The sequence below is a fragment of the Henckelia pumila genome, chromosome 2 (assembly GCF_033568475.1).
Source record: "Henckelia pumila isolate YLH828 chromosome 2, ASM3356847v2, whole genome shotgun sequence".
NCBI classification, from domain to species: domain Eukaryota; kingdom Viridiplantae; phylum Streptophyta; class Magnoliopsida; order Lamiales; family Gesneriaceae; genus Henckelia; species Henckelia pumila.
The window spans coordinates 1670666-1691490 of record NC_133121.1 but is presented as its reverse complement, the minus strand read 5'-3'; the positions used below and the strand labels follow the sequence as shown (position 1 = coordinate 1691490).

Sequence of the window (20825 nt, the reverse complement as noted above, 5' to 3'; positions counted from 1 at the left end):
GTGTTGGTTTCAAGATGGTGATGCCAAGGCCTGAGAGTAAGGACATCTGCATTCTGCGGAACAGTCATGAACCACGTAAGTAGGTTTAAGTACGTTGTACGTTGCTACCACATCAAAAGTTAAAACGGTTGCTCGTTTTAAAAACACTTTGTAATTTCAAGATCAATTTGTTTATTGGTCTATTTACTATTTTTTATATATTTTGATTACTTTATATATATGTATATATATATATATAATTTCAATTATTGTATGTAATATTGATTAATATTTAAATCTAATTGTTTATAAATATATTATTATTTGAAATTTTGATATATTTATTTTACATAAAAATATTCGATAAAAACAAACTAATATTATTAAGAATATAATAAAAAATGGTAAAATATTAAGAGTTTTGACGAAGCATTTCGAAATACTACTTCATAATATAAAATATCAAATAGTTGCGTCACTTGCGTGCTTGACAAAATCATAAAAAAAAATAGCAGTTGCGATTATTTTTTTTGTAAATAATCATTTGGATAAATAATTTAAATTGAATAACACCAATATTCCTTTAATGTTTTTTTAAAATATTCCTTTAATGTTTTTTTTTTATATTCCTTTAATGTTATAGCATACAAATATGGCAATAAAATGATTAATGATCCACTTTACTCGATGGAAATTAAAGTTGAATACTAGAGTATGATTATTAATTTAATTAAAAGGTAAAAGTGAAAAACGAAAAAAATGGGAAAAGGAAAGAGAAAACAAGAAGAAAAGAACATATGCAGCTAATTAATTGTGAAGGAAGTCATTGTATGTCTTAAGCAATATCAATCAAATTAAAAAATTTGCTTATTCTAAGAACTATATTGTAATCTCTTCTTGTCCAGTTCGAAAAATTCACTTGCTTTTGGTGAAAAATTTAATTTAAAATAACCCAAGTAGGCTTAATTTCCACATTAATATTGTTCTTACACGCAACACACAAATAAAGCCATAAGAAAAATGTAATAGTGATTCCCATAAATCTAGGGATTATTCAAATGGATTCCCAATAAAATTTCAATATAAAAATTAGTAGATCACGATCTTTTATATAAAAATTACGAAGGGGGGGTACTATTTTAAATATATACTAAAGTGAGTTTATAAGAAATCATCCAATTTTTAAAATATTATTGCTATATATGCTTATTTATTTTTTAAAAAAAATATTAACTTATCTTTAATTAATTAGATGATCTAACTAGTACCTAATCTTGTGTAGTAATTAATTGGACGCCCCCCTCTTCTTCTTTATAACTGCCTCTCTGCTTTACCCACCTTGTGACCATTTCAAAATTATTCGAGTCAGAGTGTGATCAAAATCATCAAATCAATAAAAAAAATAAAAAAAGAGAAAAAACCATGCCCACCTCAATGTTCTAAATTTTAATAAAAAAAAAATAATTCGAGTAGAGGTGGTGTGGTATAATATATTTGGAATTATACATTAATATGTACAATTTTTTAACATTATATATATATATATATATATATATATATAAATTTTTAGCTGCCCAACAAGTGATGCCCACTTCGTCCCCGACCACTAAAACCCGGTGCCGTGTTTTAGTGGTGCAAAAATAAAAAACAAAAACAACAAAAACCCGGCACCGGATTTTAGTGCTCGAGAACGAAGTGAACAGGAATTTGTTAGGCAGCTTAAAACTTCTCTATATATATATATTAGCTAGCCTTCCATATATATTATGAAACTCGTCCTATCCAAATCTCAACTTTGTCATCGTAATACCCATTAATGGCGGAGTAAAAAATTATCAATCTACCGGAGTTAGAATTTTAAGCTCTCAAATGCTTTAATTTTTTGAATTGAAATACCTGGGCTAATAACACATTAATCCAAATTTATTCAAAATTCATATATAAAAAATTTCAAAAAAATGTTGTGTCACCCGAGCTATACATAGCTCCGCCATTAATTGATACCTACCGTTGGATTCTCAAGATGATCCAAAGGAAGCCTTACACGTTCTAGCTCCCTTCTATAAATAACCGAGATTTATCCTAGGGCGTTTGATGGACTAAAGCCAACCAAGAAACAAAATATATATATGTGAGACATATATAGGGAAGCTTGGTTTAATCCTAGCTTTGAGGGAATTAAAGAGTAGCTAGATTACTAGAAATGGATCGGATCAAGTGTTTGCGGGGAATGTTGGCTGGCTCGACGCAATCTTTTGCTACGTTATTTTACATGTGTGAGTGATTAATGTGTCGGACCAGGCTTCATTCCTCATAAATTTTTTCGATACAAATATTGATCACACTTACTCATGACTTACATATATGTAAATGTATCTACCTTCTCTTGATCTCTTCTCTTGATGGGGTTGGCCGGCATAGAACTCATTTGGTTGGTTGACTCGTATTTTTAGTTTAAGAATGAGTCGAAAAAATAAAACTATTTTTATTTTTGAAAAAAAAAACTAATATTCATTTGGCCTAGCACCAAATATTTCTAGTCTATATATTAAACTAAATCCATTAAATTATTTTTCATTTGAGCTTGTTTTGGACTGAGAATTTCCACACAATACTCTAGGGAGTCATGCGGAGAATTCATGTGCTAAAATTTCATCTCAAATTCAAATCGCTATGTCCAAATACAAGCTTAGATAAATAAAATATTGGTATATGGAATGAAACATTTACCAATTAATATATATAATTAACACATAGCTCGATCAATAGATGGATACGAACAATTAATTTAACTGGTTGGAATTATATATATTTGTAATGTCGTACGTGTTCAAACTCATCACATAATTGCTCCTAAAACTTACTTTTGAAAATATATGTTTTTAGCTGGGACACAAAAAAATAATTTTTAAAAGTGATAAATTCATACTTGCCGAGGGTTTTTGGTGAGGAAAGTCGTAAGCGATGGATATGAATTTAAATATATGGCAGTTTTTTTTTTTTTTGAAGGGAATTATATGACAGTTTTTGTTTCACGTATGAGGAGCATTTAATTCACAAACTGAACTTATTATGACATGTTTTGGTTACCATCTATTGAATGAAAAGATTCCTTGCATCGGTGTGTGCTAACAAAATTTATTACTATTATTCAAGAAATCTAAATTTAATTTATTTAATTAATACAACAAAAGCTAGAATTATACATATAAATATATTAATTGCATGATGATTATCAGTATAAACCCAACATTCAATAATTATAAATATATTGTATATGACGATTAGCATGTCTCAATTAATTATCTTCAATCAAATTAACATTTTTTTTAATAAAAGTTAACATTAAATTTAAACATATCATATATTTTCATAAATACAAAAATGTTTCAAGAAATTAGCTAGGAAAGTTTAGAGCTGACAGATTTGACGTTCATGAATTTCAGCTTCATTCACTAGATCATCAATCCCATCCATTCCAAACTTTTTTTTGCAACTTTTGGCTTCAAAAATGTCACCAAGAATCAAGAACAATCAAGAATGATCACTTACACATTCATCAATAATCAGCTAGATCTGGGATAGAAACAGGGTACAAATCTATTTCATCAGACCACACATTCCTCAACTTGGGATGATCCCAATCTGTGATGCATTCCCATATCGCACTGTTACACTTGAATCCACTCCCAAATGCAATCTGCCAAACCTTATCACCCTTTTTCACCCTCCCTTTTGCCTCCAAATACCCAAGCTCATACCAAACAGAGGAAGATGAAGTGTTCCCGAATCTGTAAAGTGTCATCCTCGACGCCTCTCCGTCTTCGTTGCTCAGCCTTAACCTGTCCTGCACCGCGTCGATCACCGCCTTACCACCTGCATGTATGCAGAAATGACTGATCTTTCTTTTGAAATCCGGAACATGATATGTTTCAGTCTTCGAAAGTTTCGATCTTAATATGGAAATCCCGGTGTGAATCATCTCGTCGAGGGGTAAAATATGGGGGGCTAGTTCTGTTATGTTGTTTTTCAGCGCATTCCCGGCTACACGGAGCAGGTTTCTTGATAAAGAAACTCCCACTAGCCCGGATTCATCGGTTTCTTGATAAACAGATTCGTAAGATTCGTTGTCTGATCCCATGTGGGTTCGGAAAAGATGACGAATGGCATATTTCGATCGTTTTCTGTCGTGGGTTTTGTTGGATAACAGGACTGCGACGCCCCCCATTCGGAACAAAACGTTTGCTAGAAGAAAAGATTTGAACTTTCCTTCATAGCCACTCGAGGTTATGGCTTCCATGCTAAGGACCAATGCCAGTGAGTTTCTGTTTACTTTTAGCAAATCTTTGGCTAAGCTGATGGCTACTAATCCGGCGCTGCATCCCATTCCGCTGAGGCTGATGCTCTTGATGTTGCTCCGGAAGCCGAATTTGTTAATGACCATAGATGTGATGGAAGGTGTGGGGCAGAAGATGCTGCAGTTGGATATGAGGATGTCTATGTCTTTGGGGTTAACTTGGTGCTTTGAGAGGATGTCTTCCACGACGGTGAAGAGGATGGTTTCGATTTCGGATTTGGATGAACTCAGAGATTTGTCATGTGGGATTTGATGGACTGGAAGAGGTAGGCAAGATTGAGGCCCAATGGAAGATCTTTCATACACTTTTGTTTGAAAATCTATGGTTTCTCTATCGAAAATATCGCTTCTTTCGACATGTTCTATGAAATGAGCAGCTGGAACCCTTAGATTTGCAGGTGGGAGATAGCATGAAAAGTCTATGAGGTAAATGCCAAGGGATTTTGATGAAAAGAAGTATATAAGGAAGAGTAATGCACTGATTAATGCTAAGATTTGGTCGGAGGCAGAAGATGGGATGAAGGAGAGGGAAATTTCTGGTGGAATCACCATTTTTTGAAGCTTAATTCAAGGTTTTTGGAGGGTTATTAATTTCCTTGTGAATGATTATGGATTTTCTTGTAATTTGGTTGGTGCAATGTCACGCAAATTTGTAGGGAAATGCAAGTTTCGTTTGTTCATGAACGGTGCATGAATGACACTTTTTTTTTCCCTTTCCTTTTGTGAGAATCCGTTAGTCAGCTGTATTGTATTGTGTACGAGGTATACATCCGAAATAACATAACAGTCTGCAATGCACGCTCGTCCAATAAATGCAATAGACAAGTCTGTGCGACGGACTCATATGATGAAATGTTGGTATGGAGAATCCGTTAGTCAGCTACATTTTATTGTATATTGGGTATACCTCCGGAATAACACAACAATCTGCAATGCAGATTAGTCCAATAACTATACTAGACAAGCATGTGCGACAAACTCATATGATAAAAGTGTTGGTAAAAAGAATCGAATTTTTAACTACCTTTAAAATTTTACATATTTTACTAACTCGGACACCGAATAACGGAGCTTGCATGACTTTTGGACCTCATCAAGGCGTGCTTCTTTGGTTTATATATGGTTTTGTTATATTTGCGTCAAGTAAACAACTTTTATAACGTGGCCTTTCAATATTACACCGTGCATGGTTACATTTGAAAATATCCGTGGATTTTTTAGTCGCATTTTATTATCATTTAATAATAATACGCCGACACTTTCTTTAGTACTTGAATGTTAATATTTTCAAATAGCTTAGCTACTAAATAGTTTCTTGACCCAAATCCAATTTATATGAAATTTTTATTAATATTTGATCTCAAAGTACTCTTTTTCTTTTTCTTTTTTTTTTCCCAATTGAACCCACACGTGACAACTTTTTGGTGTATAGTGTATACTAGGTAAACTTTTAACTAAAACATTATCCTACAAATTAAGTTAATCAAATAAATAATACATAACAAACTTTATACAACATATTTGTCCAAGAAAATGTTAATTGAGACTTTGGGCCGGGGAATCGAACAGTTCGTTTATAGACCATCTTGGAGAATGGAGATTATCTAAAAGTTTTTACAATAAATATCAATAATTCATTTCAAATGGGCCGTTTAAATTGGTCCAGACACTTGAGGCCTAATCCCTCCATACATTTGAGGGCCCAATATCACTATACACACTCATGGAAAGATTGAGGCGCGAAATCTCTCGTGCTGCCACTCTCGAGTGAGAAATGTCGAAATTTGAATACCCCAGGCTCCCTCGCCACGAAATCATCGCGGTTCTGGCGGAGAACCAAATCGCCGCCGTCTCCGAGGCAGACCTCCTCCACCCCGACCCCGACTTCGTCTGCAATGTCTACACCCACATCCTTGTCCATGTCGACGCTCTACTGTTAGCAAATGCTAAACCTAAATCTTATTAAATTTTCGTTTTTTATTTGGAGTACATTTTAATATTATTTACTTTGAGACTGTTATTTTTTTCTGGTAGACTGTTTGTAGTCAGGAATTGAAGGTTTGTTTTGGATTTAGAATTGCTTTCATTCAAAATTTGTTTGAATTCTTATCAATTTCAGTTCGCACTAATCCAATTTGATTAATCTAAACACGGTATTAGGATGAGAGAGTGTTTTGTTCGAGGAAATTAAGTTTTCTTCTGTCTATGGGTTTTTATACTTTTCTCAATATTCAAATTCACAGGGAAGATTATGGGCAGATGGAGTTTGGTGCTCTTGAGCAGTTGGAAAATCCGGATACACATGTGCATTCGATTCAGCTCATGAATTTGTACAACAAGATTCGAGAGCTCATGACCGCCATCAACTGCCCCAAATCCTTCACGCCAAAGGACTTGATAAAGCCGGAGCCCGAACGCACTGAGCACTTTCTTAGTGCCCTTCTCAATTTCTATCTCCATAGGTGACAAAAGAAATCTAGTCCTTAGACTGGTGTTTTTTCTTTAAAAACATTGGCCATATTTCGAGTTTACATTTTTGCGATGCAGAGAGACTAAGATAAATCTATTGAATCCTCTTGGAAATGATTTTAATCTTTTTGAAGAGCGTAAACTAGCTGCAGAAGCAAGAATTTCTCAGGTACTTGAGTGAGTGTGTTTCTAGCTTCCTGTTTTGTTCTAGTGTGGCTTTTTATATTATTCCAGTTTGAATGATTTCTTGACCTCCAACATCAGTTGAATGCGGAGATATCAGAATGTGAGGAGTCTAGACAAAAGGAGTTGCCACTTGTTCAAGAAGTAAATTCTAAAGTCAATGAATTGCGTCAAACTGTTTCAAGCCTTAATACTCACCAAAGGTCCTTGAAGGCTTCTATTAAAAAATTGAAGGATAAGGCCAAAGAAAGTGATGAGAAGGTTTGATTGTTAATGTAATGTTTATCTTTCTTTTTTGGAAGTTTTAATTTCATGCCAAGATTCTGGTTGTTTGATGTGAATTTTCATTTTCTTAAAATAAATAAATAAATTAATGCATGGTCAGTGTGATTTTGATTTTTTTTACATTTGACAGATCTCGAATGCTGAATTCGCTCTGGTTCAATGCGTCCAAGAAAATGCAAATTTACGATCTAAAATAGTCCAGTCACCAGACAAGCTTCAGGTATGAACAATGTTTTTCCTGCCGTCTAAATATGTGGAGTTCTGCAGCCAGATGCAGGGACAATGTATGATTTCTATAAGAGATTAGCTTAACCTACTTGTAAGCATATACAACATTTTGCTAGAAATTGTTATCTGGGATTCACTCATTCTGGACAAAAATTATCCGGACAAAACACTTAAGTGGATCCTTCCTGTAGGCTGTAGGAGAGTGGAGAGGCTATACTTGGGATACTCGATGCATGATGAGGTTGTTGTTTCTCTTTGGCACAACTGATACTTGAAAGGACTTGAGATTACTGATATTGGGGGTACCATTTCCTGTGTTGTGTCATTGTCTGAATTGTCTGATCATTAAAATGATGATGAGTGGTATGGAATGTGTAATGTATGGACATCATGGATTGAAGGATTTAACAACATAACCATGCACCATTTTTTCCTAAGTATCATCTGTTGTGGTCTTAACCTGTTGCCATGTGGCCTCTGATAGTTCTGAACATTTTTTTCGTGAACCATTGCACATATTAACCTATTTTTGGAAGCTTTCTTTTTACGTTTATGATTCATGGATACTTTTAATAAAAAGTGTTGCCTTTGATTAAGCATGACACAATCATTCGTTAATACTGAATTTGAGCTCTCCTCTTTTATGTATGTACATTAATCATTTTATTGAAGACCTTCAGCATAAAGTTCTTTTGAAGATATTGCTTAGATGGAATTTATTTGTGCATTCCCGTCATCTTGTTTACCATTTACTATACTCATCCTTCCTTTCTCCTTTCCCTCATCTTATCTACCGTTTACCATCTCATCATTCTTGCTCAGATGAAGTTAACTTGGGATGGTTGCGTTGCATTTCTTTTAACCTTACATTTTTTTCATCGGTTAGTTTGACTTCAAAATGTTTATTTTATCACTAATTCATTTCTTTAATTGAAGAGGGCTGTAGAGGAGAAAAAATTGATTAAAACTGAAACAAAAGATGCTGAAAGAGCAACGATTCAATTGTATCGGGATAAGACTACCACAGTTGAGGCTTATTCTAAGGTATTCTGCATTTTAATATTAAATTACTTACGTGACCTTCATACTAATATGTATGTTTGCTTGCTGGCATTATGTAAAAGGTTACTTTATGAATTTAGCTCTTTTTTGAAAAAAAATTGTCTGATCAATAGTAATTAAATGACCGCCAGGCTTGCAAGAAATTGTATAAGCACTTGGCTCGGATGCTAGCCATACAGGAGCAGGTTTGTCAATACTTCACTTCGTCAAATCTTTGCATTGATAATATGCTTGATCTTCTCCCTTTTGATTGTTTTCGTCATTAATGGTTGAGAAAATCATAGTACAAAACCAAAATACTTTCCTATGCACAGGATGTCCAAGCTCTTATTTTGATGTGAAATTTTTAGTCTGTCCTATCTTGACCTTTAACAGGTGAACTCTGGTAAGACAGTTGAGAAAGATGTGAAGGCTCTCAAAAGTAAGCTTAGTGATCATGGAGTGTTACATAAGTCGCTTCAAGCGAAACTTGCTGAACTGCAAGCAAAAGGTAGTGGTAGTTTCAATGATTTGAATTGTTGTATACTGTACTTAAGGTGGTTTCTAAGTTGAAAATGTTGTCCAGTGGACCAGTCGAAAGAAAATAAAAGGCAGCTTGAGAAGGAGATAGCTCTTAACCATGAGGAGGTAGGCAAAGAATTAAGCAATGTGAAGTTGGAAGTAGAATCAAACAGACATTCTTTGGAATCAAGACAGAGACAAATAGAGCTCGTGGTTGCTGAGGTATTACTTTTCTATTTCGGTTAGTACACTGATGAAGTGGTTCTGACTTCTGAGTGTCAATGCTTAATTGCCTCGGAGTTTTTCAGGCAGATGCTATAGTTTCAAAGATCAGTTCCGTTAAGGAGGAGGATGGAGCTAAAATGCAAGAATTAAGCCATAAATATGATGAAATTTTGACCGAGGTACAAGATGCTCTTGTGTTTAAACAGATGCAAGTGTTATTTATATCTTTCTACTGCTTTTGTTTCTGGGAAAAGATCATACAAAATGATACGCCACATCTTTTCACAAACCAAGTGTTTTGTTGCAAAACAGTGCAAATCCATCTGTGGTTAGTGCAGCATATAACTCAACATTCTGGAAATTGACTAAGGCTACTCTACCGTACATCTCCTGACATAACATTGTTCGATTAATAAGAGTGCTGGATACATCTTGCATTGGACTGCCTAAGCATTGCATTTTTAAATATAATTTCATTTCCACTTCTATTTTTGCACATCTAACTGCTTGTTACGCTATCGTAATTGTCTGTGCAGTTCTATCGTTACTCAAAATTGATAAGCGACTTGCTGCCTGCCCCTGAATGAACATAATCGGCGGTTGTTTCTTCGATTGAGTCTTTCACGTAACATTACTTTTACTGTAGCTTGTTCTTGGTGCAACTTCTTGTTGTGTTTTTGCTGGCAAAAATCCTAGGAATTGGTGTCACGCCCAGTGTTAGATTTGTTTATCACTCTCATGCTAGTTGTGTTGTTAGAGCTCTTGAATGGAGGGCATTTGTCAGACATTATTACATTCTCAAATCTTTGAGCTAAATTGTTGAATATTTATCATGTGGGAGTTCTATGTATCTTTTGTTTAATAAATATGACTGTTATAGGGTATTTAATTGATTAGAATTCTGTTCATATCATGTCTTACTTTAATCTGATTGTGTTTGGTTCATAAAAAAAATTATGAATTTTATATCGAGAGTAATACTAAGGTATTACATGTCGGAAAGAACTCAACTTCAAACCGACTATTTCTTGTTTTATATATAATATCCGCAATAAAATAAATTTATCCTTAAAATAATTTCTTTCTTGATTAATATCAATGAATGTTATCAAAATTTATTTGTAAATCATATATAAATACAAATATAAATAATAATTTGATGTAGAATGCAAGTAACGAGACTGGAGATTGTTTTGGAACCATCCTCAATCATTCACAAATATTTAATGTGAAAGTATTTAATGCTCTCGTCGATTTACTTTTTGTGAACAAGCTTGCTTTACTTTACTTTACTTCAAGTGCTGCAACTTTCCCCTCCGCCGCAACGTTCAAAATGTCAGGTCGTCGCCGCCGTCTCCTCCTCCTCCTCCTCACACTCCCTTTCTTGCTACTACTGCACACTGAGCTAGTAGATTCCCACTACTTCCCCTCCACCCCCTCCGCCGCTCAACAGTCCGAGTGGAAGTCCGCTCGCGCCACCTACTACGCCACCGCAGATCCCCAGGGCACCGTCGGCGGAGCCTGTGGATATGGAGATTTGGACAAAAACGGCTACGGCAAAGCCACCGCGGCCCTCAGCACCGTCCTCTTCGAAAAGGGTCAGATCTGCGGCGCTTGCTTCGAGCTCCACTGCGTCGAGGACCTCCGCTGGTGCATCCCCGGCACGTCCATAATCGTCACGGCCACCAATTTCTGCGCCCCCAACTACGGCTTCGACGCCGACGGCGGCGGCAAATGCAATCCCCCGAATGCCCATTTCGTCCTACCCATCGAGGCCTTCGAGAAGATCGCCATATGGAAGGCTTCCAACATGCCCGTTCGGTACCGCAGAATCAGATGCCGGAAAGAAGGAGGTGTACGATTCACCATAGACGGCGCCGGGATATTCTTGTCGGTGCTGATAAGCAACGTCGCCGGCGGAGGCGACGTGGCGGCGGTGAAAATAAAGGGCTCGAGAACTGGTTGGCTTCCGATGGGGAGAAATTGGGGGCAGAATTGGCACATAAATGCGGATTTGAAGAATCAACCTCTATCGTTCGAAATGACGAGCGGCGATGGAATAACCATCACATCTTACACCGTAGCTCCCAAGAATTGGGAATTTGGGCAATCTTTCGAAGGCAAGCAGTTCGATTAAGCTAATTGTTCTTGCATGGTTTGTATTATACTATACTATGTTTTCTTCGTAATGTAATTTAATATAATTTGAGCCTTATATATTCTATCATGTTTCACCATCCTCTGATCCTCACCTACTTTTAGCTTCTTCCCAACACAAATTTAATATAAAATATTAATCAATCACTCATTTAAGATACTACATTTTGGACTAAAGTAGGATTCATGAAGTTTCCATTATTCGTTTTGTGCATGGAATAAGCTTATGTAATTTGTTTATGCTTGTATATGGACCTAGGCGTTAAGGGATCATAAAAAATGTTTTTCATATATGCTACTATATAGGTAGTATTTTTTTAAGTATTTTTGCCATTTCTTGATATTCGATGATATAATTTTTTAACTATTTGTTCTTGTTTCCCTTTTCACCTTTGCGAACGTCTTCAATTAGTTTTTGAGATATGGACATGTGGAGTAATTTGTAATGCAAGACTATGCCACTTTGTTCATATGAATCATGCAATCAATAGGTGGTGGGCAGCTTATAAGAGGTAATATACCTTGACAATTGGGATCAGAATTTGGAAATTGGTCGACATATGTGGAAGCTTTTTGTAATTTATATAACTTATGTCTTGGTTTCTAGATGCCATGTTGCAAGTTTTTTCTTAATGAATCTTGTAGTGCCATTTTACGTATAGAAATACCTGATTTTTTAAAATTATTTTATCAATCATTGATTTTTAAAAATAATTCCATAAATAAGTTGTGTTTGGATATACATATATATTAATATTATATTATATTCCAATTCCTAAATCTTGATGTTTACTAAGTAAGATAAGAATATGGAGTTTAAATAATATAAAAGAAAGTAGTAACATTTCGGAATCGCCTAATACACATTGTGATCGCGGGAACCAGAATGGTTTGTATATAATTAATTTGGTATAGTTTTTAAATTTGTTATATTTTGACATATTATTATTTCTAATGATTTCACAATAATTTGCTAAAAGTCTCGATCGAATTAGGAGATGGCTATTTGAATTCATTTGATTTAATAAGGAAAGGCCCATCCAACTACTTATTATTAATAATAAGGAAATGCACCATCGACAATAATTCTTCCTCGATTGAGATTTTTCCATATATCTTATTCAAATCCAATTTCAAGCATGTAAGTAATATTTTAAATTGAAAAGGAAGAAAATAGATGTCAATTGTCGGTAGAAGATAAAAAGAACCAACAATAGGAATAGGATTGAAATATTCCTAATTTTCTTGAATCCATATTGTTCGTGGAAGACACGGTTGCTGTCATAAATTCTTCTTCATATCCATACACAAGTATATATATATATTCTCCTTATTCCTTGTTTTAATATTCTATTCAAACCATATATGAACCAAAACCTACATACATCATCCCACAAAAAACTTACACTTGAAAGTCATGAGAGGATCACGGAAATTTGGCACATATATAATTCTTTTGCGTTCGATCGGGGTTTATGGTTCTATCCGTATATGCATGTGTGTATATCTATAGATCATGAACCTTGTTCTTTGAAATTGAAATGTAAAAATTTAGGTAAATGAAGTATATATCATGAATAGTGTTAGTTGAGAGAGGGGGACCCCTAGTGCACCCAAAACCCAAAGAAGGCTTTATCGCCATAATCGCGGGTGCTCATGAGTCACATGATTGGGCCACTACACTAGCCAGCAAATGGCATCGGTACAACATCAAAGGACAATGCACATTATTTCTCGTCACCTCAAAGATTATTACATATTTTCCAAACTTACAATCATCCCCTCTCTCTCTCTCCATATATCCATTCGTTTATAGTTCTTCAAAAAAAAAAAAACATAGGAATTGAAGTACTCACCAACCCCTACCTGATCGATCCATATATCCATCTTCTAAAACCATAGAAATTAAAAAGCATCAAATCTAGCCTTATTTTATCCTTTTGGGAATCAAGTATTAATTGTGGGTTTTTTTTTGTGTTTGATGCAAAAATGGAAATGAAGAATCACGGTTTTGATTTTTACTCAATTAGCTCCAACAGCAAAGAAGAAGGGAAGATAGAAAAAGGGCATGATCAAGAAAATGATGCTAGTGGCCACAGCAACAGCAGCAGCTCATCATCAGTGGATCCCAAGAGTCTTTCAAAGCTTATCATTCCGCCGTTGGGTGCTTCGGATTCCTACAACTACCAGAATGTTTGTAAGGGAAGAATCATCTCTCCCATGAGTTCAAGATACAGGTGATCAGTCAGCTGAAACTATATATTATATAAGTTGAAGATTCATGTGACACAGCTAGCTAATTAACTTTAGTAATAAGCTTAATTAAATATATATATATATATATATTCTTGTCGTTCATTAATATTTTGTAATGGATCATCGCATGCACTTGTGTTGTAGGTGTTGGGAGACTGTGATGGTGATATTGGTGGCATACTCAGCATGGATTTGCCCCTTTGAGATTGCGTTTTTGGGCGGCGAGACGGGCACGCCGCTGTTCCTCACGGACAACATCGTCGACATGTTCTTTGCAGTCGATATTGTCTTGACCTTCTTCGTCGCCTACATCGATCCCACCACTCAACTCCCAGTTTGTGATTCAACAAAAATTGCTACAAGGTCAGTACTTAAGCATATATCACATATATATATACACACAATTCTCTTGCCTGTATGTGTCGGTTGAAAATGAAATTCTAGAAAAAATATACATATATAGTTCTTGGGGATATTCTATGTTACACGGCTCCCTTTGGTGTTTTTTTTAGATTTTCGCGCGAATATCATTATAAAAAAAAACGAGATGTTTCTCACAGGGAAAAAAAAACATGTGGACCTCATGAATAACTTTTTTTTGTTTTTTAACATGATGTTCGCGCAAACATCTGGAGAAAAATGGGTGTACCTTTCCCTGTGTAGCATAGACCAATTCATAGTTCTTGATCTCCATGTAGTAAACGGTAATATATATGTATATATATGTAAAATTTTGTTACGTAAATGGGGACACCATACAATATAGATGTGTTACTTTTTGGTAAGTTTGGTTTCTTTTCATTTTTGGAACAACTATAAGTCTATAATTAAGTACTCTCTTATTGATACTTAGCTTTCAATGCCTATATGGCCGTGGAAATTTTATACTTGTTTAATTATTTTAATAATTTGATATGCACACGCATTATGTGTGGCGCGAGTCGATGGTCTCGTCTTTATAATGACGATGGATCGATTTTAGGATCTTTTGTTTTTTTTAGGGAAAGAAAATATAATATATATTCGGATGGTGTCGTCTCGCACTCTCGCTCACCCACCAATTTGTCTCTGAAAATTGTGTGATTATAAAAACGTGATTATGATTTGAGTCAAAATTCAACTTTTGTACTAATTAAGATGACTTGTTACAACTTACATGGACCACTGGCTTTTTCAGCCTACCAATATACAATTATTCATTAAATACATAAGCTATATATTTTCGACATGTTTTTATATAATATTATAACATGTAATGGTAGAACAAGAATTTTCTATTATTTGGTTTTTCAATAATTTTTCTTAGAGTAAGTTTTCTGCGATATGGTGAGAAAAGTCGATCATATCAATATTACAAAAATAATTTAATCAGATCAATATTACAAAAATAATTTATTTTTCATGAGTCGAATCGAATACAAGATTTGTCTCATAAAATTGATTCATAAAATCGTTTCATGTGAATTTTTATTTTTGTTTTTTTTTTTTTAAAAAAATATGTTTGAAAACACGAATAAACCTAGATATATAGGTGTCTATGCACACCCCTTAGCTTTTTTTGCGCGATTATGTTGCATATAGACATTAATGTATGTAGATTTAGTGGTACCAAGAAAATAAGGGTGTAGGGGAGGAAATCGAGACCACAAAATTATTTCAAACTATACTATGCTAATTTGAAATCTCAAACACATGTTAAATTAAAGTTTGTGACCAGAATTATATTGGACTTTGTTTGAAAATATTTGCCATATGATGTAATATATGTTGTACAACTTTAGTTTTCGAACTTCGTGTGGATCTATTATTGTAGCACAAGTCACCATTAGCCGCAGTGTTGACCTTTCATGGTTTTTTTACAAACTTATTTATAGGTAAAATTATGTTTTGTACATCTTTTTTGGTCTTAATTAATTGATTGGCATTTTTTCCCCAACTTCGGTCATTATCGGAGTGCAAACATGCACTTGGAATTGATTACGGATCACATAAAATTGTTGATGTGAAATGGGATTTTATTGACACGTTCGATGTCACGTCAACACTTCGATGAAAAATAACAATTTTAAAAAAAATACAAATTGATGGACCAAAACTGTGAATTGAACGATAACAAGAGTTACAAGACTGCAAATAAAAAGCATATAAGTTACATGAATAAAAAAAATATAACTTCGCCAGGATTTATGTGTATAAATTTAGGTTTTCTTATGAGTATGAAAAGCATATATAATTTTTGAAATAGTGAATTTTTCTTCGTTTACGAATTTTGGCCTAAATCTTGTGTGTTTTCTTTGTTTTATGTATTATTGCATATAAAACTTCATAATTGGAAATTTGTGCATGTTACGAACTAGAATAGTGGATTTGATGTTTGAAAATCATCCTCCTAATTTTTAACGAAAATCGAATAAAATATAACTTATATGATCAGTAACATTAATTGCGTCATTTTTTTTTCTTCCAGAATGCAGATTCACACATATATAACTGTATTAAAGAAATTAATGTACTAAATGTCTCTAATGATGTCGGAATTTTGGCTTAAAATGTAAACAAAATTTAGTAAAAAAAAAGTTTTAAACTGAAACTAAACAGCATTAATGTTGATTTCTGCTAAATGGAGACATGTACCAAAAACAAATGTAGGTACCTTTCAACATGGTTCCTAATGGATGTGGCCTCAACTATCCCATTTGACACCATCTCTTTCTTGATCACCGGCGACCGGCGTATCTGTCTGTCCTACTCCGCCCTTGGCTTGCTCAGGTTCTGGCGTCTCCGACGAGTCAAGAGGTTCTTCACTAGGTAAGCCTATGCTTCACTCCATATATCGACCATTTTCGCCTTGAAACACCAGATAACCAATCATGGCATCACGCGCAGAATCGAAAAAGACATCAGATTTAGCTACTTCTGGATCAGATGTGCTAGGCTCTTGTTTGTAAGTAACCGAAAAAAAAAAAAAAACAACTTAAACCTCATTTATGTATGTTTATGTGAAAAAGGATCTTAACTTTATCCAAACAAACTACTTGTTTTGTGCATGCAGGTAACACTACTATTAGTCCATTGTGCAGCTTGCGCAGCCTACATGTTAGCCGACCGATATCCGAACCAAGGGAACACTTGGATCGGATCCACCATACCAGATTTCAAACAAACGAGCCTCTGGGTTAGATACATTGCATCCCTTTATTGGTCCATCACCACCATGACTACTGTTGGCTATGGAGACATACATGCTGAGAATACAATTGAGATGGCCTTCATTAGCTGCTACATGCTCTTCAACCTTGGCTTGACTGCATATATCATTGGAAACATGACCAACTTGGTAGTCGAGGGCACTCGAAGAACCATGGAATTTGTAAGTTTTTCCATCATACAATCAGTGCCGGATCATGTCAAGTTCGATTAGTCATATTTGTAGTATCTACTTCTTGTCGTATGTTAAAAGTTATAGTTGTTGGTAACGTGCATCTCAAGTCATCCTACCACTGCCCCCGACGTGATCTTTTGTCCAATTATTCACATCAATTTGCAATTAATGAGGGTCAATAATCTTACATTGGCTGAAGCATAAATCATATAACCAAGTGCATGATGCTATATCGAAAGGCTATGTCTAGTGATAACGGTGTATGCAAAGATCTAAGATGTGGAATAGCCTAAAAGTTACTTTTCTATGGCTATGTCGTTGTGGTCACATAGGAGAGCAAAAGAAATTGCCGGTCTCGGACAATATTGGGATCTTGAATTTCTATGCTTACTGAATTCTTTTCTTTTGGAAATGCAGAGAAATAGCATTGAAGCTGCCTCTAGTTTCGTATCCCGGAACCGGTTGCCTGTGAGGTTGAAGGAGCAAATAGTGGCTTATATGTGCTTAAGATTCAAGGCTGAGAGCTTAAACCAGCAGCAACTCATCGAACAGCTCCCAAAAACAATATGCAAAAGTATACAGCAACACCTGTTCTTTCCAACTGTTGAGAATGTGTATCTCTTTAAGGGTGTTTCCAGAGAAACTCTGTTGCTTTTGGTAAGAACATGATGAAGGCATATATTTCATGTGTGATTTAACTAAAGATGTAATTTCCATTCCCTCTACATTTTATGTGATTAGGTTTCAAATATGAAAGCTGAATACATCCCACCAAGGGAGGATGTTATAATACGGAACGAGGCACCAGACGATGTTTACATTATTGTGTCTGGTGAAGTTGAAATGATAGATTCTGAGATGGAAAGGGAGAATCTTGTAAGGATTTTCAAATGTGAAGACATGTTTGGAGAAGTGGGAGCTTTGTGTTCTCAACCACAAAGCTTTACATATCGAACCAAGACTCTCTCGCAACTGCTCAGGCTCAAAACAAGTCTACTAATTGAAGCAATGAGGACTAGACAAGAAGACAATACTACCATAATCAAGAATTTCCTGCAGGTTTCATGCTTGTTAACTAATTCAAGATTCACATATAGTCCATGAAACTCAAGCTCCTGTTTCTTGGAATTTGAATTAAAGGTGTATCTTATGGTTGCAGTATCACAAAAATCTCAAGGATATAAGATTGGGGGAAGCATTTCTTGAAGGTGGGGAAGTAGAGGATGACTCTAACATGTCTATCAACTTGCTTACGGTTTCTGGTACAGGAAACGCCAACTTTCTTGATGAGCTTCTTAAGGCAGGGTTGGACCCTGATGTTGGGGACTCTCAAGGAAGAACCCCATTGGTACGTTTATGTTCATGTCGCTCTTGCGATTAAAACTTGACTTCCAAAAACATGTGGCTTCTAGAAAATTTTCACTGTCTCGTTTATGTTCATGTTGCTTTTGTGATTACAACCGTGCCTATGCATTACCTTAGCATATAGCCGCATCAAGAGGACACGAGCAGTGTGTTGTGGTGCTTCTAAAGCATGCTTGTAGCTTGCATTTAAAAGGTAAAGTACTATTCCTATAGCTCACTTTTACCACAATCTTTCAAGTTATGTACCAAAATTGATTATATTTGCAATCCATTGTTGAAAAAGATTCTACCTTTTGAGGCAGATTTCAATGGAAACACAGCACTATGGAATGCTGTGGCAGAAAAGCATCAAACCATATTCAACATCCTATACCATTGGGCTTCGGTATCCGATCCTTACATATCAGGCGACCTTCTATGCACGGCAGCAAGAAGAAACGATATAAAAGTGTTGGAAGAACTGTTGAAATACGGATTATACGTGGACTCCAAGGATCGCCACGGATTCACTGCTATACAAATCGCAACCTCGGAAAATCATGTGGAGATGGTGAAGTATCTGCTGCTAAATGGCTCTCAAGTAGATGACAGGGTCAAGAACATGATTTCTTCCACAAATTTGAATGAAGTTTTGCGAAAACGTGAAGTTGGACACTGCATTTCCATGCCCGTATCACTTGATAGAGAAGTTTTTGGACTAAACGAAACCGAGCAGAAGGAAAACTTGGGGAGTAATTCCAAGAAGACATCTTTTTCAAGGGTGAGTTTATACAGAGGGCATCCAATGATCCGAAGAGAGACTTGCTGCACGGAGCCGGGGAGATTGATTCGGTTGCCAAGTTCGATGGAAGAATTCAAGAACATAGCAGGTTCGTATATATGCTTTAAGCCATATCATGCAAACAGAAGCAGGTAGCATCCATTTTTTGAGATCTGAATTTGCATTACTTGGTTTTGAATGCTTGTTTTTGGCAGGTAAAAAGTTCGGATTTGATGCTACAAACGCAGCGGTGATGAACGAAGATGCTGCAGAAATAGACTCTGTTGAAGTAATAAGAGACAATGATAAAGTGTTCATAGTTGAAAATCCTGGATTCCCTCTATGACATGCACTTTTTTTATTAGTTTATATTATATGCTTGAGTGTTACTAGATAAGGGACTCATATTATTTAAGTTCAACTGTTACTCTCGAATTCTTTCGTTCTAGTCAGCGATCACTTCACGAAATATTCAGAAATTATGAGAGCTTTTATAGAGTAAAAATGTGAGTGTAACTTGATTGTGGAGATGACTCTTTATCTATACATGTCCGAATGAATTATGGGCTTGAAGGTGTGGAAACGTTTTTGGGATAATGTAATTTAATAATTGTTTGGGCCTCCTCCTTTCACATTAATTATACTAATTATATTGTCCATAATTAATTTTAATCTGATTGAGTTAGTTATACTAAAATGGTTTAGGCACTTGCTTGGAGCATATACATAAATGGAATTCGCATTATTTTTCTTGTAAGTTATACATTTTGAGCTTCATGGAGGAAATGCCGATATTTTCTGAGATACAAGTACTCGTCTTATTTCGACAAATTCAATTATCTCGCGAGTTTTGTAAATATTTGTAAAACGTTTTTATAAAAACGAGAACCTCATTATTTGTTACTTTGTCTCGATCATGTTATCTTTGATTTTTTTTTTTTAAAAAAAATATTTTGTCAAACCACCAAAAGTTCTTGTGTAAATTGATGGTAGCGTTAGTGCTGCCCACTGCATCACTTTGTTTGGTGAAAACTGAAATATTTGAAGTTTGAGATTTGATTGATGGGAATAGCTTTAGTTGCTGCATGCATCACATGAAGGTTCATTATGGTGTCCAATCCAAGAAATTAACAAACAATTCTTAGTACTCACTTCTATTTACGAAAAGTTGTATATTTGATATTTTATGTTATTTTTTCGATTTCAGTTATTTATGTTATCAAATTTTAGTTTGCTACATTTATTTCAAAAAATAAGTCATTTTTTTCCTAATATATGAATCGACGTGACGCTGATATGTTTAGTATCATATTACCACATTTTTTATTAAAAAATTAAACAAAAATTACAAACATATGATCAAAAACTGTCCAACAAAAAAAAAGAAGAAGAAGAAGAAGAAGGATATAGATATAAAACTCAACGCTTATAACACAACGGACCAAAATCACAAACAACAAAATCCAGAAGAAGAAGAAGAAAAGAACAAATTTTTCTTTCTTGTTTAGAATAAAAGAACAATTTTGGGCTCCAAGCACTTTTAACCCAAAGGGACCCAAAGCAAATGCTTTTGGTGTGTGTGGACTCTGAAAGCTTGCAGTGACTGACTGATCTCC

At 35.0% G+C, this 20825-nt stretch overlaps 4 protein-coding genes across 5 annotated transcripts; 3 read left to right on the top strand and 1 right to left on the bottom strand.

The window, feature by feature from the left end:
* Positions 1 to 3446: 3446 nt before the first annotated feature.
* Positions 3447 to 4934, bottom strand: LOC140883136 (3-ketoacyl-CoA synthase 7). The gene has a single exon (XM_073289486.1). The coding sequence runs from the start codon at positions 4886 to 4888 to the stop codon at positions 3539 to 3541; it is 1350 nt and encodes a 449-aa protein (XP_073145587.1). The 5' UTR covers positions 4889 to 4934; the 3' UTR covers positions 3447 to 3538.
* A 1170-nt stretch (positions 4935 to 6104) lies between these two features.
* LOC140883137 (kinetochore protein NUF2 homolog) lies at positions 6105 to 10161 on the top strand. Its single transcript, XM_073289487.1, has 11 exons — positions 6105 to 6271; positions 6580 to 6798; positions 6884 to 6974; positions 7070 to 7249; positions 7404 to 7493; positions 8438 to 8545; positions 8695 to 8748; positions 8939 to 9053; positions 9129 to 9286; positions 9373 to 9468; positions 9826 to 10161. The coding sequence occupies exons 1-11, from the start codon at positions 6111 to 6113 to the stop codon at positions 9874 to 9876; spliced, it is 1323 nt and encodes a 440-aa protein (XP_073145588.1). The 5' UTR covers positions 6105 to 6110; the 3' UTR covers positions 9877 to 10161.
* A 376-nt stretch (positions 10162 to 10537) lies between these two features.
* Positions 10538 to 11511, top strand: LOC140883123 (expansin-A13). Its single transcript, XM_073289468.1, has one exon. It carries the CDS (start codon positions 10623 to 10625, stop codon positions 11424 to 11426), a length of 804 nt encoding a protein of 267 aa, XP_073145569.1. The 5' UTR covers positions 10538 to 10622; the 3' UTR covers positions 11427 to 11511.
* A 1466-nt stretch (positions 11512 to 12977) lies between these two features.
* Positions 12978 to 19785, top strand: LOC140882138 (potassium channel AKT2/3). 2 transcript variants are annotated; one of them, XM_073287928.1, is made up of 11 exons: positions 12994 to 13683; positions 13847 to 14065; positions 16352 to 16510; positions 16589 to 16646; positions 16755 to 17072; positions 17502 to 17741; positions 17826 to 18143; positions 18244 to 18432; positions 18567 to 18642; positions 18752 to 19318; positions 19425 to 19785. In XM_073287928.1, exons 1-11 carry the CDS (start codon positions 13436 to 13438, stop codon positions 19553 to 19555), a joined length of 2523 nt encoding a protein of 840 aa, XP_073144029.1. In that variant the 5' UTR covers positions 12994 to 13435; the 3' UTR covers positions 19556 to 19785. The 2 variants fall into 2 exon arrangements, with proteins under 2 accessions (XP_073144030.1, XP_073144029.1); XM_073287929.1 differs by lacking the exon at positions 19425 to 19785 and having other exon boundaries at positions 12978 to 13683; positions 18733 to 18866.
* Positions 19786 to 20825: the final 1040 nt, after the last annotated feature.

Coding starts and splice junctions, on each gene's coding strand:
- LOC140883137 (XM_073289487.1), top strand. CDS start 6,111: ATGTCGAAATTTGAATACCCCAGGCTCCCTCGCCACGAAATCATCGCG. Junction 6,975..7,069: donor CAGAAGCAAGAATTTCTCAG/GTACTTGAGTGA, acceptor CTCCAACATCAG/TTGAATGCGGAGATATCAGA. Junction 9,469..9,825: donor ATGATGAAATTTTGACCGAG/GTACAAGATGCT, acceptor TTGTCTGTGCAG/TTCTATCGTTACTCAAAATT.
- LOC140883136 (XM_073289486.1), bottom strand. CDS start 4,888: ATGGTGATTCCACCAGAAATTTCCCTCTCCTTCATCCCATCTTCTGCC.
- LOC140883123 (XM_073289468.1), top strand. CDS start 10,623: ATGTCAGGTCGTCGCCGCCGTCTCCTCCTCCTCCTCCTCACACTCCCT.
- LOC140882138 (XM_073287928.1), top strand. CDS start 13,436: ATGGAAATGAAGAATCACGGTTTTGATTTTTACTCAATTAGCTCCAAC. Junction 13,684..13,846: donor CCCATGAGTTCAAGATACAG/GTGATCAGTCAG, acceptor CTTGTGTTGTAG/GTGTTGGGAGACTGTGATGG. Junction 16,647..16,754: donor GATGTGCTAGGCTCTTGTTT/GTAAGTAACCGA, acceptor TTGTGCATGCAG/GTAACACTACTATTAGTCCA.